The sequence below is a fragment of the Polychytrium aggregatum genome, assembly GCF_025602895.1.
Source record: "Polychytrium aggregatum strain JEL109 chromosome Unknown BJ171scaffold_16, whole genome shotgun sequence".
In the NCBI taxonomy this organism is placed as follows: domain Eukaryota; kingdom Fungi; phylum Chytridiomycota; class Chytridiomycetes; order Polychytriales; genus Polychytrium; species Polychytrium aggregatum.
The window spans coordinates 831,288-848,338 of record NW_026516218.1 but is presented as its reverse complement, the minus strand read 5'-3'; the positions used below and the strand labels follow the sequence as shown (position 1 = coordinate 848,338).

The window sequence follows — 17,051 nt, the reverse complement described above, 5'->3', positions numbered from 1 at the left end:
GCACATGTGTCTGTGGTGAGGATGAGATCCTGGATGCCTCATTGGGCGAGCGCGGGAGGCAGACACGGCCAAGCAGCCGCTCTGGGACGGAGCAGCATGTGTGTCCATAGGAACGGCGTTTATTACAGTTTCGGAGGCGATTACGGAGGAGGATTAGGGGGGGAGAGAAGCAGGGCCGGGGAGACAAGCAGGGCCATGAAGACGCTCATCGGCAGATCGCTGCCACGAGCCATGGCCACCAGCAGGTCGCTGCCACAGGCCATGCCCATCCACATGCCCATCTACATGCTCATATGCATGCTCATATGCATGCTCGTCAGTGGAACGGCACGGCGCCTGCTGCCGCTTGGTTTACTTGAGGGTCACGTTCCACTTGTGCTCAACACAAGAGACATACTGGTCGTCGATCAGGGCGTTGAAGGCCGTCTGGTAGTTGACCAGCTTGCAGGTGAAGGGCGAGTCGGCCTTGTCCCAGTAGATGAACAGCGCGGCCGAGCTCTGGCCGCTGAAGAGACCCATGCCGGCACACTTGAGGTTGTCGTGGCTGATGTCGATGCCGAGGTCGGCGGTAAAGTTGCGGTAGTAGTTGATGCGGTTCTGGGCGGCGGCCTTGGTGGGCGAGTCCTGGCACTCGCTGTTGATGATCTGGATGGTGGTGGGGAAGTCGTTGCCGAGCTGGCGCGAGATGTCGTCGGCGTTGGGCACCCAGGTGCCGTCAACGACAAACAGCATCGAGGGCTTGGGCGGCTGCGGGTAGACAAAGAAGAACACGGCCGAGGCCAGGTTGAGCCAGGAGGTGGCCACACGATCGGGGTCGTTGAGCAGCACGGTCGGGTCGCCGTTGAACATGATCTGGCTGAAGGGCGCATAGTTGAAGAAGTAGGTCAGCTGCTTGGCGCCGCGGCCAAAGTAGTTCATGAACGAGCCGTCGGGGTTCTTGCCGCAGGTCCAGATGTAGTTCCAGACAGGGTCGACGCAGCCGTTGTTGTAGCTGCAGCCGGGACTCTCGGGACAGCCGTTCTCGCGCACGGCGACGAGGGCCTGCAGCCACTCGGCGATGCCGTACTGCTGGACGCTGTGGCCGCCGGTCTCCTGGGCAAAGTGCGAGAACATGGCCGCCAGCGAGCGCTTGCAGATGGCGTTGGCGTCGCGGCCGTCCGAGTAGTCGCCGCAGAAGGCCGTGAACTTTGCGACGGCCTGGAGGAACCCGGTGTAGGTGTACAGCGGGTTGGCGACCGAGAAGTAGTAGTTCCACTTGCTCTGGGGGATGATCTGCTCGACGCGCTTGACGTTGGGCGGGTTGGAGGCCTTGCCGGGAGCGACCTGCTCGACGACCGAGTTGTCGAGGGTGGCGATCGAGCGCTTGATCTTCTGGAACAGGTCCGAGCTGGTCTGGGAGGCCTCGAAGGCGCGGGCCTGGGCGAGGGTGGGAACGCCGTCGCGGCCAGGGCCGTCGGGCATGCCGTTTGGATCGCACGGGCCGAGCGAGACCCAGTTGTTTGACTTTGTGGGCTCGTCGCCGGCGTTGGCATAGAAGCTGTTCTTGAAGTCGACGTTGTTGTAGCTGACGATGGAGCCGCCCTGGTAGGTCCAGACGGCAACCCAGGCCTGGTGGCAGGTCGGGAGGGTGCCGGTCGGGGCGGGGCCGGCCGAGCTCGTCGTCGTCGTTGTGCGAGCCGGGGTGGTCGTGGTCGTGGTGGTCGAGGTTGCGGCCTTGGTGGTGGTTGAAGTGCGAGCCGGAGTGGTGGTGGTGGTGGTCGTGGTTCGAGCGGGAGTGGTGGTGGTCGTTGTAGTGGTGGTGTGAGCAGGGGTGGTGGTAGTGGTGGTGGTTTTCTTCGTGGTGGTTGTCTTGGTTGTCTTGGTGGGCTTTGTCTTGGTGGTCTTGGTCTTCTTGGTCTTGGTCGTCTTGGTATTCTTGGTCTTGGTTGTCTTGGTCTTGGTTGTCTTGGTCGTTTTTGCAGCAGCGGCGACCAGATCCCCGCTGGATGCAAGCTCCCATCCGGTGCCATGGCTGTCGGGCGAAACAACGCAGTAGCTGGTGGCGCAGTGCCAGGAGCTGCCGGCATATTCGACGCAGTCGCCAGAGACATAGGAGCCGGCAGCGCTCCACTCCTGGCAAGTGGCCGAAGGAGAGGTGCGGGCAGCGACGCCGGCACAGGCCAGCGCGGAGAGGGCAAGCAAGCGGTGGGCCAAGGCGATTTTCATGGCGACAGCGGTTGCGAGGATGGCGAGAGGAAGCAACAGTGCTGCCCCTACGAATGTTGCGCTCGGGGGCAAGCCTTTATATCGCTGCACCAGCCGCCCTCGTGTGGGAAATCGGCCGTCCAGGAGCTGTCTTGTGTCGGGCCCACCCGCCCCCACCGCCAGGCACGCGGATCGCTCTTGCGTTTTCGCGGACGCACAGGACCTCACAGGGATATCCATGGCCGGCGATCGCTTGTTGCCCAGGCCGATCTGGAGTACAGACGAGTATGCCCTGCTGTGCGAGCGTGGGCACTTTGCTGTGCCTGCCTTGTACATCGCGGACTTCCCCTATTGGAGACGCGGCTCTTCTGGCCGGTGCTTGTCAACAGCCGCCCGCTGCTCCTTGCTCTCGACACGCACAGCGGCCTCCTGCGAGCAAGCCGGGTTCCATGAGCCCAAGAAGCACTCCACCGCCAACAAGCGCTTTCCTCTTGTGCCCAAACATAGCTGCACTTGTCCTGGCAAGCAAAGTGCGGGCCGCTCTCCTTGCAAGGAGTGCAAATTTGACCGGTGCCCCGCCAGCCAGACGAACGCTTTGGCTTGGACCTGCCCCAATGCTCCATGTCCCTCACTCGGCCAGTCTTCCGTTCAGCCAGCCCTTCCCGTCCTGGCACACATGGATGAATTGCTCGAAATAGATCGAGTTGCTTGAATCGCCGTCGCCGGGTCAGGCTGGAGTACAGCTGTTTATCCAGCATGTCTCCATCGGACACATGGCGAATGTATTGCAAGAAAGCCATCCCGGGAATCTTGGGACTTGGTCGCCTGGGTGTCGTCCTTGATTCAAATCACAGAATGGTCATGGCCAGCGCGCGATGGTCTAGGACAACAAATTTTTGATCAATGGTCAAATCAAGGGTTTCCCGTTTTTTATTGGATCGGATTTTTTCGACGTGGTTTACGGCCATTGTGGAATCTGGCACTGTCAACGGATCTCTCCTCTCGACAGCGTCGTCGCTCGTGCTGCCCCTCCGATCGGCAGTGATTATCGGTGGGATGGCCTTCATTTGCGTTCGTTACGGAACAGGCTCTCGGGAAGGTCGTCGACATCCAGCTGGTCGTGCCATGGCAGACGCAGATCCTTGAAGAGCTGCTCTGGGGTCAACTCGGGCCAAAGCGTCGCAATGCGGTCCTGGATGCCCGCGGCAAAAATGTCGTTGCCCTTGGCATTGAAGTGAAGCCCATCGTGCAAAACCGACTTGGCGACGACGGGGTCGTACCGGCCTTCGGGGCCAAAGAAGAGCTTCCAAGTGTCCAGCGTGGGCACACCCGTCGCTTGGCCAACCTGCAGACTGGCTGTGTGGTATTTGAAGGTTATGTCGGCAGTGCGGTCCAGTGGGCGGCCCTTCGCGACGCAGTTGACCTCCCAGTCGTCGGCAAAGACAGGCGGGGGCGTCACCAGCAGAATCCGGGCTTCGGGGTGGTGGGCCCGCACGATGCGGATCATGCTGGTGAGATTGTCGCTGTATTGCTGGAGAGGCACATGCTGGCGGTGGGTGGCAGGGAATGCTGCATCGTTGGCCCCGAGGAATAGCACAACCAGCAGGATCTTGTTTCTGCCCTGGCTGGGGAGGGTGGTTTCGAGGATCGAGGGCAGTATCGGGAGGCACCACTCGGTGTTGTAGCCTGGATGGCAGAAAGTAGGTTGTGTTGGTCGCCAGCAAGAGATACACCATCAGCCGGATCTCAAGATGCGTCGGATTGCGCAAGTGGGCGATGGGGAGAGTAGGATGTTGGAATCGTAGAGCAAGCGCACGCCTGCTCGTATTCTAGATGAACGAAGGATCCACAGGATCTTCCTGCGAGATTTGCCAGCGAGCCAAAGATAACGCAGTTAAGGACTCCCGGAATCCATACCCGAGAACCCGCGGTTGACGATATCGACCAGACGGATGTATTTGTGGGCCAAGGAGGCAACCCAGCCGTGGTTCGAGGGATCATAGTTCCACTGGGTGATCGAGTCTCCAAAGAGCAGGAACTGGTCGAGTCCGAGACCGCGGATGGCCGAGCCGTCAGGGTTGCTCATGGCGGCTGGGATGCGATGGACGAGATGAAGGCGAGATGGGAGGCCAAGCCTGGGCTTGCATTTGGAGGGGGCGGTATCTCGACAGCGACCACCAGACGCGACTCTGGTCAGCCTGGCGACGATTCCGATCCTGGAAGCTCTCGAGATATGTGTGTATTCAGGCTCCAGAAAATGGCGACGGGCCATTCCAAAACAGATTGTCACCAATTACATGGCATTACAAACCGAAACGAAGACGGCTGCGCCCTGTTGCTGGCTGCCAGGTCGTTCATGTGATGGCCAAGGGGGGGGGCAGGCCTCGGACAGGTCGAACAAGCGAAAGTGAATACATCAGGGGCACGTCGGCATCATCGTCGCGGGTCAAGGCCCAGAGCCAATTTGTGAAGGTTCCAAAAAAAAAAATCATGAGGAAGCAAGAAAAAATAGTGATAAAGAAAGCAGAGCCACCAAATTCTTCACGACGATCGATTTGAGGGGCCATCAACATCGAGAGGAGACTCGGCCACTGCATCTGTGGGGCCGACATTGTCGGCAGCACACCCTGACAGCGACGTCAGCACCGCCAGAGCCTCTTCTTCCTCCTTGGACGAGATATACGAGGTGAGCGTCGGTGCCGCCTGCAGCGTGCCAACACTTGCTCCGGATACTGGGGGACTCGGTGCCCAGACCGGCTTTGCTGGCAGAGACGAGTCTGATCTCGAAAGCACAACGGTGGATGCGGTGGATGCATCCGACTCAGTGTCCTCGCCAGAATCGTTTGCCACCGAGGACCTGGGTGCTCTGTCAAGGCCAGATGTCTTTGTTCGCTTCGCCTTGAACGACTCCATATCCGACAGATCCACAGAGTCACAGGAGCTGGCCGAGTCCAGGGCCAGGCCGGGCGGCCCGCGATCCGAGTCGTACGATGATGCAGCAGCGAGGGCAGATATCAAGCTCGGCGGCGAAGAGCTCGACGATGACGATGAAACGCACGAAAGCAGAGAGTCGGAAAGGGTGAGTTGGGGCACCAGGTTAGAGGGCTCGTGATGGTCGGATGGCAGGCCGCTTCGCTTTTCGGAGCTGCCAACGGGTACGGCACGACGGCTCTGTGGGGTCTTTGTGGCTCGAACACGGGGCCGGGTCGGCGAGTTGAAGAGTGACTGGGACAAATCGACGAGAGCAATCGCCGCCAGGTCGTCGTCTTGGACACTCGCCGGCATCTGGGCAGCGGGACGGGTCGGTGTCGATGGCGAAAGGTGAGAGTGAGCTCTGCGAGCTGACGGAGCCGGCGGCTTCAGAGGAGAGTGATGAGCCTGAGACATGGGGCGCCTGCTCGGGGACATGGCCGTGAGCTCTGCGGGCGAATCAGGGACGGCGATCTTTGATGCTGAGGAGGATGGGGAGCTGTAAGTGTGGAACTTGAACTTTTGGAACACGGGTGTCGCCTTGGTTCCCGAGCGCTTCTGGGGCGACTCGACTTCAGGTGAGCCGATCAAATAGGCCTGTAATGGATTTGATGGACTCGGCAGATTGGATGGATTGGACGGGCTGGACGCTATGCTGGCGGGAAGGGGCAGCGGATTCGACACCCGGATCGGCGAGCTGAGCTCCAAGGGCCTCGCGTGGTACGGCGGCGGGGAGACGGGCGGCTGGGAACATTGCTTCTTCTTCAAGCTTTGGCGCTTGTTCTGGAACCAAACTTGCACCGCACGGGTGGTCATGCCGGTCTCCTTGGCAAGCTTCTCGCGCATGGCGGCATTCGGAAGTTGATTGGATTCAAAGTACGACTCAAGAACATGCAGTTCGTCCTGGGTGGTACGTCTGCGGCGCTTCTTGCCGATGATGGAGGAGTCGTCAGGATTGAAATGGTGTGGCTGGGAGTTGATCCAGTTGAGTCTTTTGTAGGTGAACGACGGGGTTAGCGGTGGTCCAGACATGTGTGAAGACGAGCCCGAATTCTCAGGGGCAAACGACGATGCCAGGGGGACAGGGAGCAAGGGCGCAAGTGTCGGTGGTGATGTCGCCGCGGTGCCAGAGTGCGGGCTTGATGGTGGGTATCCGGGTGCTGATACCGCAGCAGAGTCGTTGGTTTCCATCTGGGCGGTCGGCGGTGGTTTGCTGGTTTCGGCAGGTGGTTGTGGCCTGCAGTGGTCGGAAACGAGGGGTGACAAGTCAGTACAGATTGAGCAGGTTGCTGCACGAGCCAGAGCAAAGAAACCCCGCGATCGGCGACCTCGAGAGACATTGCATTTGTCGCGTCCGACACGAGTCGGCAAGCGAGACCGCAGGCCACTTGCCTTGGTATCGGACAGGCGGAGAGATGATCTATAGGCTTCTAGTGCAGCTTTCAGTTGGCCCAGGTTGCGAGCCAAGGTCTATGCAATAGCTCCAGACACGCTTTGGTGAGCTGACAGAGCGACAGCGGACGGGGATCTGGATATGAACTTTGGGACGTGTCCAAGAAGGTCGAAGCGAATGCGTGCCAGAGGGCTGTCTTCCGAAGAAATGGGCGTGCCGGTATCTGGGCTCGATTGGGCTGTGGTGACGGCAACTAGAACGCCACGAGAATCCGGGCAACACGACAGATAATCACAAAGTGCGCAGATGTCGGTACACGCCGTTGACGCCGCCGAACGCTTGAGGGGCGAACAGAAACGAGCGGACAGAGTTATCCGCCTTTGGCGTGATTGTTTGGTGCTTTGTACTGCTCGAATGGTACAGCAGACCGGAGCAGTAGATGCGGCTGCAGTCGAGACAGACAGACACGACCTCGGAGCGAGAGAGACGGTCTCGAGTGCAACACTGTCGAGAGACGCACGCTGCAACGCAAAGGCGGCGTGGCGACCAAGCTGGGCTCTGGGAAGGAGCGAGGGCAATGGCGCTGATGGCAGTCCGAGCGACTGGGTGGGTCACCGGAGGATTCTGGAAGAGCTCTGGAAGGACTCTGAGGGCTCTGTGTCCTGGGAGCGAGACGCCCGAGGCAGGACGCAGGACGAGCGAGGGGAAGGGCCGGCAAAGACAAAAGCGAAGAGGTGCAATCGATTAGGCGATCTTTGGAAGGTGATTTTGCTGGATTGGGCGTGGTGGATCCCGCCGGGGGGAGGGAGAATCGATAATACCGCATTCGGACATCGCCGTCACACACGCCCACATTTGGATAGATGAATGAACGCGTGGCGCAAGGCGGGCCAGCCACACTGCGGTTTGCTGCTGCGCACATCCGTCCCGGCAGTATCTCAGCGGCTGCGCACATTGCGCGAGCTGAGAAATGCGCGGCGTCGTGCCAATGGAGCTCATTAGTCAGCAGCGCAGCTCTCTGCCGGCGCCGATTGGGCAGCGGGTGTCGCATTCGCCTTGTGCGATGCTGCCATTTGTGGGACACCCCAGCCGAGCCAACAGCCAGCCTATAGCCAGTCGATGGCTGGCCAGCAGTCGCGCCGCACCTGGTATATAAGGCTTCTTTCGCCCGTTTCCTGCATCGTCTCTGTGCCGTTCCAAGCCGCCGCCCATCAAACCGCCCATCAAACCGCAACATCTCCAGTCGCATCCTCTATCGCCATGGCTCCCAAGATCATCTCCTCCAAGGCCGAGTTCGACGCCACCATCAGCCTCCCCGTCGCCGTCGGTACGGTCTCTGCTGGCGTCTGCTTCTGCTTCTGCTTCTGCTTTTGCTCTGCTGCAGCGCTATCGATGCAGCCAGTCCATCCTCGCTGATACAATCCGCCTGGCGGCTCGCCGGTGGCAAGCACTGATCCGATATCGCATCTCATGGTCGCCTTGGCTTGTTCACTTCCCCCCCCCGGATGCATGTTTGCACCATCGTCGGTGGGCTCCGGGGTGCTTTGTTGCCACCACCCGGGATATGCTGCCTGCTCCCCAATCATGTCTGGTGATTCTCTCCCGGCTGGCTCCCCTGACATTTCCGTCTTGCCACCCCGGACGTTCTTGATGCAACAGTTGGTGAGTCATCTGGACCGTCATATCGGCCGAGAATCGTGGAAACATGCCTCGCCAGTGACTTGCACTGCCTTCGTTCACCGGAGCCGCTCTCGCTCGTCCGCTTGCTCATCACCGCTCTCTCGCCCAACGTGCAGACTTTTACGCCACCTGGTGCGGTCCCTGCAAGGTCATGTACGTATTATCTGGATTGGGGCCCCTCTGTCTCCTTGGAGTTCCAGCGCATTTCCGTCTCTGCTCTCCTCAGCGTGGTGTGTGGGATACTGACGCTGAAGGCAGCGGTTTGAGCCAGCTGGCCCCTCTGTGGGCTAGGCCATTTCCAACGAGTCCGACCTGACCACACTGTGCCCTCTCTCAATAGCGCCCCCTCGTTCGCCAAGTGGTCTGATATCTACACCAACGTCGTCTTTGCCAAGGTCGATGTCGATGAGCTCCCCGACGTTGCTGAGCAGGCCAAGATCCGTGCCATGCCCACCTTCCAGGTGTGTTTGCAAAGCGATCTGTTCACCGCCTGTGGCCAATTCCATCTGTGCGGGCAGGCTGGGACTCGCATCGCAGAGCGATGATGCTGAAGGATGAAGCGCAGCGCTTTGGCTATATATCTCCTCGCAATTCATCCGATCGTGCGCTGACCACGCCCCTGCCTCCCCTCCCTCCCAGATCTACAAGAACGGCCAGCTCGAGACCGAGATTGTTGGCGCCAAGGCTGCCGATCTCGAGACCGCCATCTCCAAGGCCAACCAGTAAATACCTCCCTTGGGTCGCTGCCCAAGTAGTCGTGTATTGAGAGAGATGACATCGACGGCCAGCGTTTCCACGCAGCTTGCTGGGCTACAAGTTCCTCGGTGTGTCTCTGATATTGTCCTGCATGTATAGTTACGTTGAATAAACCTCTCGTTCACGAGATTATCGGCATCGGTCTCCAGGAACTGGAACGGGCGATGTGCGGGGTGTTGTGGCTGACTGCTGGGCTTCAGCGCAGACCTGATGTCCGAGCGCATCACCGCCAGCACAGATCGCCACGGCAGAGCCCCCGCACATGTACATATTGGGCAGTCAGATTGAAAACTAATTTCCAGATCACCGGCCGGGCGTGCGTGCGAGCGGGCTCCGAGCAGGCATAGCGATGCCACCGGGCAACGGCTGGTTCAACCCCCGGAGCGCATCGAGGAGCTGTGGAGGAGTCAGCACAGCGGATGGCTTGTCAGTCTTGCATCGGCGCACTGCCAGTGCGGAAGAGTGGCGTCCTGGCCAAATAGAGCGGGGGATCGAGACCTACCTGCTTTCCAGCTGCTCGACTCTGACTGTTCTCTGGGGGGGAGTCGAGCCATGACCTTGGCGGATCGCAACCCGCGAGCCAGACGCTCGCCGCCGCGATAAATGGCCTCAACTGGGCTGGTTATCATCATCACGCTGCCATACGATCCGTGATCTCAGGATGGGAGCGAGAGCAGCAGGCCGTCGATTGCTTGATCAAGGCCAGGGGCTCAGATTTGGCTAAGGGTCTCCGTCCTCTCCCAAAGGCAGAGAGCGTCGCAATCTGTCTCTGGGATCAGGAGCCTGCTGTGGATCGATCTCGTCCCAACGAGCATTCCGAAGGACCAGGAAGGAGGCGAGGGTTTTGGGGCCTGGTCGGCTCTGGTCACGGGGACACACGCTGTCCACGTGTGTGGACGCGTCACACAGAGCAAACCAAGCACGGCCTGTCAACCAATCCCAAGACAGTGGTGCCGGGGCCGCGGGATCCCGACATTAACGCACGGCTGCGAGATGCAGGGTACAAAGGGGGGGGGGCATGGATACCCTCCGGTTGCACGCCTCTGGCCACGACACCAGGAAGATGCAATCCAAGCCAAGAAAGCGCGACGATGCCCCGATCTTGCTTGTGAAATGGATGACCCCGAAATGGGGGCGATACCTTTGGGCGGGCTCGGTTCCTTGACTCTCCACAGCTACCCTGGGCTCCAAATTTGTGACGGCGGCCCCTATTTGATTTACCATTTGCGATGATGTGGCGAAATTTACTGATACCCTTGCGGCTGGACCAATCGCTGCTGGAGCAACTCTGGCGGCGAAGGTCGGCTCCATCGACGCCACCACCGGTGGCAGACGTGCACTTCACATTTCTGTATCATCACATCCTATCCAGCACGCTTGCGTGTTCAGCATGCATTTCTTTTTTTGGAGCACCTGGGCTGAATATAGACAGGGCCTCACCAATCGCACCGAGGAGCTGACCGTGGGCCTTTCCTGGCTCACATCATGACTGAACTACCATTGACGATGCGCTTGCTAGCTTCCTGGCTGGGGCAATCCTCCCTCGCATTGTCCCGTCTTGATACCCTCGCCACCTTCGTAAACTTTGCCATTCCTTGATAAATACCCATCCCCTCCCGAGCTTGTATCAGGTCTGGCAGCGGCATTACCGAGCCGACATCGCATCGAACAACCAGCTGTGTGGCTGAATCTCTCCGCCCTCTTCGCATTGTCAAGCCAACACCGCTTACTCCAAAGTACTCAACTCTCCCGCCCCAAGTCACCTCCTTGACCGGAGTGATATCGTACCCTTGATCTCCTTGGACTTCCTGGCTCACCTCCGTTACCACTCCGCATCCTCAACTTGGATTCCTCAGACTTCATGAGTCAAAGAAAGAAAGACATCCCCATCCAGCCCAAGAGAGCCATTGTTGCTTTCGGTAATCCCGGAACGGGAAAGTCAGCAGTCCTCAATTCGATGGTTGGCAAAACCGTGTTTCAGTCTGGGGTTGCATACAACGGTACCAGTCTAACTCAGCATCGCCAGATTCATCAACATGGCGATGTCTTGGTTATCGATACTCCCGGACTCCAAGAGGCTGGAGAGAATAAATACAAGAAGAATCTCGATGAATTTTCGGCGGCAATCTCGACGGGACTTCCAACGAGACTGATAGGGTTTGTCAACACAATCTCCGGACGGGTTGTAGAGTCAGATTTAGCTGCCGTCTTGACGGTGTTTTCCGCTGTCAAGAAGAAATTCCCAAAGCGAGCAAACGAGGATTGGATCATCATAAATCGAGTCCCCGCTGGCAAGGATCATGTCCTGGAAAAGGTTATTAATATCGTCATGCAAGCCTGTTTCAATCAAAATCTTGGAGTTTATATTGGATTCATAAACCACTCGGCGCATGGATACGATCAAGACAATGTCCTCTTTGAACTCAACGAAAATCAAAAGAAACTTATGGATTTCGAAGAAAAATTGGAGCTTGTCATTCCTAAGGGAGTAAATCTGCAATTCGACGAAGGTGTTTATAAGAAGATTTTGTTATTGGTTGCTTGTCTTGTTGTTGCTGTGGTGTTACTTCCTGAGATAGGTGCATTTGCAGCCACAGCAGGAATGATCTCTGTTTTGAATTTATCATCCGGTTAAAGGCGAATCGTGCGAATCTCGGCCATCCATAGTGCCATTGGTGGCGTTATCAAAGGTTCACTGCGGTCACTGCCCTTGTTTCAATTTACGCTTTGGTGAAATTGCCACTGCGTTCTCAAAACTATTTTCCCCGTCGTCAATTTAACAACTCACTTGTCCATACGGTAGTGGCAATAAGGGGTGGAAGGGCAGCTCTTCAAAATACTAATGCCCGAGCGAGTATACTCGGCTCATATGCTTGCTGTGCTCGGATGAAGGGGAGCGGATCTTGTGAGTCGGGCATGAGCATGTGCGTTTCCATCACCCAGAACTCAGTACCCAATCAACTCTTCCCCAAACCAATATTCCTCCCTCCCACTTGGCGCACAGTGCTATAGGTCATCGGACTGACTGTATTCGGAGACTGATTGTCGCAATGTACACAGTCCAATTCTATTGGTGCCCTACGACTGAGCAAGTCCTGGGACACAATGCTGTTGGAGGTGTCCGCTAGATGTATCCATTCATGTGTTCCGGCAGATGAGCTCTATAGTCCAAGACTCGCGGAATACATTTGATGCCCACGGGATGGGAAAACGTGGGCTGCGAAGGGCGATGAGCTGAGGCGTGGCATGTGTTTCCGCGAGGCGAGTCGAGGACATGCGGATCCGGGAGACGAGACAGGTTTGCAAACGGCAGTTGGGGACCGGGCTCGGCCGCCTCGGACTTTGAGATGCGGCTAGGGTCGGTTTCGATGATGCAGTCAACCACGTTGATGCAGCAGTTGTGGTGGGTCAGGGTGCTCATGTAGTCGAGGTTTCGGAACATCAGCGACGACAGCAGGATCCGCAGGAGCCGTCCGTGCACTTAGTCAACGGGAGATCCGAAGCGGTAGACGTGGACGAGATCGGCGTCAGTATCAGGAGCGACCCAACGGTCGAGACTGGCTGCATCCTGGGCAGCGGGCGATCTGCTCTGTCCAGGCCACTCACCAACCACCACGATATTTTGTTCGGGCCTGTTCTTCAACAGGGCGTATACCGCAGGCATGCACCTCGCCTCAACCTGGATGGGTGATTCTCCGCCTGGGGCGCTTGCTACGTTTCGAGAGAGGGCGAGTGAGTGAGTGAGTGAGTGAGTGAGTGAGTGAGTGAGTGAGTGAGTGAAGTAAATTTCGGTCGTCGATATCCGGAACAAGGCAGCCAATCCAATCCAAAAAAAAAACACATCGTCGAAGCGACGTCCCTACCATTGTAGTCGCCCTGGTCCCAGCTCTTGACGAGCTCGTCCAGTTCCGAAGTGCGTGTGCCTTCCCAGACGCCCCAACTGATCTCCTTCAGAGCCGGCTCGATCTAGTGATGTGGGCAGCGACAAGAGCGACAAGAGCGTCAATGCCGAGCCAGAGTGGGCAGGGCCGGGGTCCCATCGGCGCTGCTATACACCGAGCGGCGCTTCAGAGTCAAATGCCACAATGTTTGTCTCTATCCGAGATAACGAGGTCATCTTCCACTGATCGATAGGGGAAGGGGTCGTTCATTCGTACCGTCAGCGGGATCTCCTTGGGATAGAGCTTCTGCGAAACCTCGGCCGTTTGAATGGCACGCTGCAGGCATGTACAGATCCATCAGCAACAAAAGCACAGAAACAGAGCCGACTCTTGCCGATGGAGATCCTGTATAATCCCGGCGACTGGGTCGCTGGCATTGCAGATCTCACCCATATGGCCTGCTCTCCAGCCTCGGGAGTCGTGCACTCACCTTCAGATCGCTGCTGACAAAATAGTCCACCTCGAGGTCCTTGAAGACCTGGGCCATGCAGCGGGCCTGTTCTCGCCCAGTGTCGTTCAGCTCGTAGTTGGAGCCCTGGCCTTGGAGCCCGCCCGCGGCGTTCATGGCGGTCTCGCCGTGCCGACAAAAGTAGAGTCGCTTCACGATGCTGGTTGGCGTTGGCGGCTCGGTCCGGGGCGGAAACGGAGACGCTGGGGCGGACGGAGGCGACGACATTGCAAGGAGGGCAGCTTTTGTGGTGGTGGTTGAGGTTGCGAGGTAAGATGCAGCGAAACGACCGGGGCGAGGGCTTCAGGCGAAAGGCGGACAGATACACGTTCCTGGTCGTTGGAGGCGACGATCAAGCTGATTCGAGATTCGATGGGCCAGTCCCAACGACGACTCCAGGAAGGAGAGCGGGAGCAGAGAGAAGGTGAAGCCGATATGGAAGGGGCAGGCTGCGACCTCGTGTGTTTGGCCAGGCAGAGGATTGCTGGCTCGGGTTTCGGCGATGGCTTGCGATCCAGGACCGGATTGCGGGGCCAGCGGTGCTGATCTTGAGCAATGAGCGGGGGCGCAACAAAGAAACGAGCGATAAGAGGCCAAGGGCCGCACGTTTCGGCCCTGGAATCTTGATCTGGATCTGGATCTGGCGGGCTTTGCGGGCTTTGCGGGCTCGGTTGATCTCGGCGAGCCGACGGTGCATAGACTCAGTGTGCTGTGCACTGCCGGTACTTGCCCATGCATACTTTGCGGCAGTCGATGGACATGCGGAAACCATGGACACTCCAACGGAAGCAAACTTGGCAACGGCGACGATATGATGATTCCACGAGACACGCCTCAATGAGATATCTCCCCTCCCCCACGATGAACGCTGCCCGCTCACCGCAGCTTCCCTCTCCAGATGTGCTATCTGGATGTCTGGTTGACCATTGACTAATTTGCCATGTTCTCGACATTCTCCATCCATCCGCCCGCCATATCAGAAACATGCAAGCCCACAAGTCAAGACAGCATCGAATCGGATCAGATCGGATCGGTTCGGCAAAACAGGGCGGGACAAAGGTGCCAGAGAGTCCAGCGGATCCAGTCGAGAGCGTGAGCGAGTGCCATAGACATTGGGGTGGCGAGCGCATGCAGGAGCCAACACGGCCGAGGGCCGCTGGACCCCGCTCGCTCTCGGCTGTTTCCTAGACGGGGCATTTTCCTCGGTTGCCAAACTCGCCATTCCGTCCGTCCGGGTAGGTCGGGCGGACCCAGAAGACGACCTCGGTGCCCGGCTCAAAGCCGCTGATGGCCACCAATGGGCCATATATAGCCATGTACTCGGTCTGCTTCTCCTCGACCATGACGGACCACCGGTCAACCTTGGCTCCGCTGAAGGGGTTGCCCCAGCGCGCCCAGAGCTCTCCGGGCTTGCGGCCGGGGCCGTCCAGGCAAACGGGCGTCTCGACAGTCGGAAGCTCGAGCATGTCGGGCTCCTCCCAGTTGCGCAGGTAGTTGTTGAAGCGCATCAGACGTGACTCCTTGACGGCATCGTCAATCAGGCCGATCACCTCGTTGATTTCGACAATGGTGTCGGCGTAGATGCGATAGAGCCACCGCGGGTTGGTGCAGCACTTGTGCGGCGGAATCGTCGTGCTCTCTTCGATCTCGCGCTGCTCTTCCTCGCTCAGGTGCTTGATGCCACCAAAGAGGGCGTGTCGGTCGGGATGGCTGATGGTGTTGTTCTTGTGTTTGTTCTGGTATCAAAGAAGCGTCAGCCGACTAGTCAGCCACGTCGACAAAGGTTCTGTCTGGCCAAAAACCAGAACTCGCTCATGCCACATATTCGGAAAACACCCACGCATGCCACATTCGCGCAACACTCGCCCGCACAGCACAGCATAACGCACGGCATAGCGTACACGCAGAGCCTTACCTCCCAAGCACGGTACGAAACGAGCATCCCCGGAAGATGAGCCATGGTGCGGTAGGGTGTGTAGTTCTCGGACGGAACTCCATACGGGAACAGCTCGATCATGATGGCGCCGCGCTTGCAGAACATGCCCATGATCAGCAGCGATCCGTGCATGCCCAGGACGACACGGGCGCGGCGCATGAACGCGACCTGCTCTTCAAAGCCGTGGTCTTCGTTGCGGACAAAGACCACCTCGAGGCCGTACCGCTCGTGGAGCCGCTCGGCAAGGTCGTCCTCGTTGACGATCAGGCGGTTGCCCCGTCGAGAGAGAATCACGATGATATCGGTGCTGATGGGGTCCATGTTGGGGTCCAAGGTCGGGTCGTAGTTCTCGGGAACGCCGGGAATGAGCGTGCCCGGGTGGAAGCTTGTGGGGACCGGTGGCAGCGCCGAGGACGTGGTGTCAGAGTCGGTGGCGTTGCCGCTGGCTTCGACGGAGAGGTTGGCGGCACGCCGCTGCTCCTCCAGCTCCTGCAGCCGCTTCTCTTCAATCTCGCGCTTCAGGGTGAGCTCCTGCCGCTTTTTCTCCTCGAGCTTCTCGCGAGCCTCGCTGATGGAAAGCATCTGCTGGTAGTCTTCCTCTGGGTCGAGGGGGAGCTTCATGCGGCGAGCGTACCATTCGGAAATCTCGCGGATGTGCATGCCGTTGACATGCTTGTCCTTGATCGGGCCCTGGGGCTCCGTGAAGCCGTACTGATACCAGTTGACGAGCTTACGGTTGCCAACGACAGCATCGCGGAAGCAAGTGATGACGTCGGGCTCCTGGTCGAGGTAGTTGCGATAGCGGATGGGTCGGCTCGAGAGATAGCGCAGAGGCTGCTCGGTGTTGGTGGCGAGGAAGCCGTCATCGACAAGGATACGGTGGGTGTCGAGTGAGAAGGGCATGTCCAGCGCGGCCGAGCCCTGGCCAACGTACTGCTTGATCAAAAAGTAGAGGCCCAAGGTGTCGTCGTGCAAGTTGTGCATGATGTTCTCGGGGTGCAGGCGCATCGTGATGAAATGGAGGTCTTCCTCGTAGCGGATGGGGATATTGCGGAACTTTGGAGAGAAGGGATTGACCTCTTCGTAGTTGAAGAAGATGGCGGTGTGGCTGGTGACGGTGGTCATCTCGAGGAGAGCCGTGGTGTGATGGTTCTCTGGGACGCCGTGCAGGACCGTGCGGTTGGTCTTGAAGATGAACCAGCGCTCGTATTGCGGAGCATAGCACAGATTGCGGAACTTGCACACGCTAGCAACCGGGCGTGAAAGAATAGGTACAGCGGCGACGGACCCCCGACATGCGGGCATGAAGTAGCGACAGTTGCGTCAGCGACAACATCTACCATGCGCGCACGGTGCTGAAGGGGAGACGTTGTGGTTCAGCAGACAGAGAAGCCAAGAGCGGTGGTGCTTACCGCTCAGCCCGATTGGAACCCTCGCACCAGACCGAGGACGACGGAACAGTTCGCCAGATGTAGATGGGGGTATTGTCCTTTTCGTCGATCTTGTAACGGTGAGCGCGCTTCTTGGGACGGCCGTTGTCTGAAGCACGGGCAAAACAGCAGCGAAACGGCGTCAGGCAACCAGAATAGCAGAGGACGATGCATTTTGATTCAAAATAGCATCAGATGGTGGAATCAGAGCAAGTAGTTGCAAAAGAACGAAATCGGATCCAAGGGAGACACGAGGGGGTGAGCCGTAACGAATGTGCTGCATGACGTTGCAGCGATATCATGACATGTCAAA

At 58.3% G+C, this 17,051-nt stretch overlaps 7 protein-coding genes across 7 annotated transcripts; 2 read left to right on the top strand and 5 right to left on the bottom strand.

The window, feature by feature from the left end:
* Nucleotides 1–351: 351 nt before the first annotated feature.
* On the bottom strand, nt 352–1,785 carry BJ171DRAFT_503247 (endochitinase; the record flags this gene model as incomplete). Its single annotated transcript, XM_053110860.1, has 1 exon — nt 352–1,785. A coding segment is annotated over one exon (1,434 nt), but the record flags the coding sequence as incomplete, so codon positions are not given.
* A 1,292-nt stretch (nt 1,786–3,077) lies between these two features.
* Nucleotides 3,078–4,312, bottom strand: BJ171DRAFT_598776 (SGNH hydrolase). The gene is made up of 2 exons (XM_053114868.1): nt 4,102–4,312; nt 3,078–3,870 (listed from the first exon to the last, which is right to left on the bottom strand). Exons 1-2 carry the CDS (start codon nt 4,268–4,270, stop codon nt 3,248–3,250), a joined length of 792 nt encoding a protein of 263 aa, XP_052967292.1. The 5' UTR covers nt 4,271–4,312; the 3' UTR covers nt 3,078–3,247.
* A 278-nt stretch (nt 4,313–4,590) lies between these two features.
* BJ171DRAFT_84824 (uncharacterized protein) lies at nt 4,591–6,669 on the bottom strand. The gene is made up of 2 exons (XM_053115949.1): nt 6,547–6,669; nt 4,591–6,391 (listed from the first exon to the last, which is right to left on the bottom strand). Exon 2 carries the CDS (start codon nt 6,343–6,345, stop codon nt 4,726–4,728), a length of 1,620 nt encoding a protein of 539 aa, XP_052967291.1. The 5' UTR covers nt 6,346–6,391; nt 6,547–6,669; the 3' UTR covers nt 4,591–4,725.
* A 1,138-nt stretch (nt 6,670–7,807) lies between these two features.
* Nucleotides 7,808–8,953, top strand: BJ171DRAFT_474596 (thioredoxin-like protein; the record flags this gene model as incomplete). Its single annotated transcript, XM_053108747.1, has 5 exons — nt 7,808–7,874; nt 8,207–8,209; nt 8,344–8,380; nt 8,568–8,688; nt 8,867–8,953. The coding sequence occupies 5 exons, from the start codon at nt 7,808–7,810 to the stop codon at nt 8,951–8,953; spliced, it is 315 nt and encodes a 104-aa protein (XP_052967290.1).
* Nucleotides 8,954–10,371: 1,418 nt separating this feature from the next.
* On the top strand, nt 10,372–11,618 carry BJ171DRAFT_617201 (uncharacterized protein; the record flags this gene model as incomplete). The annotated part of the gene is made up of 1 exon (XM_053115369.1): nt 10,372–11,618. Exon 1 carries the CDS (start codon nt 10,845–10,847, stop codon nt 11,616–11,618), a length of 774 nt encoding a protein of 257 aa, XP_052967289.1. The 5' UTR covers nt 10,372–10,844.
* Nucleotides 11,619–11,990: 372 nt separating this feature from the next.
* Nucleotides 11,991–13,796, bottom strand: BJ171DRAFT_503237 (histidine phosphatase superfamily). The gene is made up of 5 exons (XM_053110859.1): nt 13,355–13,796; nt 13,141–13,200; nt 12,847–12,949; nt 12,590–12,694; nt 11,991–12,463 (listed from the first exon to the last, which is right to left on the bottom strand). Exons 1-5 carry the CDS (start codon nt 13,598–13,600, stop codon nt 12,108–12,110), a joined length of 870 nt encoding a protein of 289 aa, XP_052967288.1. The 5' UTR covers nt 13,601–13,796; the 3' UTR covers nt 11,991–12,107.
* Nucleotides 13,797–14,556: 760 nt separating this feature from the next.
* On the bottom strand, nt 14,557–16,797 carry BJ171DRAFT_423562 (uncharacterized protein; the record flags this gene model as incomplete). Its single annotated transcript, XM_053107606.1, has 4 exons — nt 14,557–15,108; nt 15,288–15,750; nt 15,943–16,554; nt 16,721–16,797. Coding segments are annotated over 4 exons (1,704 nt in total), but the record flags the coding sequence as incomplete, so codon positions are not given.
* Between the last annotated feature and the right edge of the window lie 254 nt (nt 16,798–17,051).

Bases quoted from the DNA above. Each gene is read 5' to 3' on its own strand.
- BJ171DRAFT_598776 (XM_053114868.1), bottom strand. From the start codon at position 4,270: ATGAGCAACCCTGACGGCTCGGCCATCCGCGGTCTCGGACTCGACCAG. The intron at 3,871-4,101 runs GTATGGATTCCG...TCTGCCATCCAG, and splicing joins CGTCAACCGCGGGTTCTCGG to GCTACAACACCGAGTGGTGC.
- BJ171DRAFT_84824 (XM_053115949.1), bottom strand. From the start codon at position 6,345: ATGGAAACCAACGACTCTGCTGCGGTATCAGCACCCGGATACCCACCA.
- BJ171DRAFT_503237 (XM_053110859.1), bottom strand. From the start codon at position 13,600: ATGTCGTCGCCTCCGTCCGCCCCAGCGTCTCCGTTTCCGCCCCGGACC. The intron at 13,201-13,354 runs GTGAGTGCACGA...ACATGCCTGCAG, and splicing joins TTGTCAGCAGCGATCTGAAG to CGTGCCATTCAAACGGCCGA. The intron at 12,950-13,140 runs GTACGAATGAAC...CCACATCACTAG, and splicing joins CCAAGGAGATCCCGCTGACG to ATCGAGCCGGCTCTGAAGGA.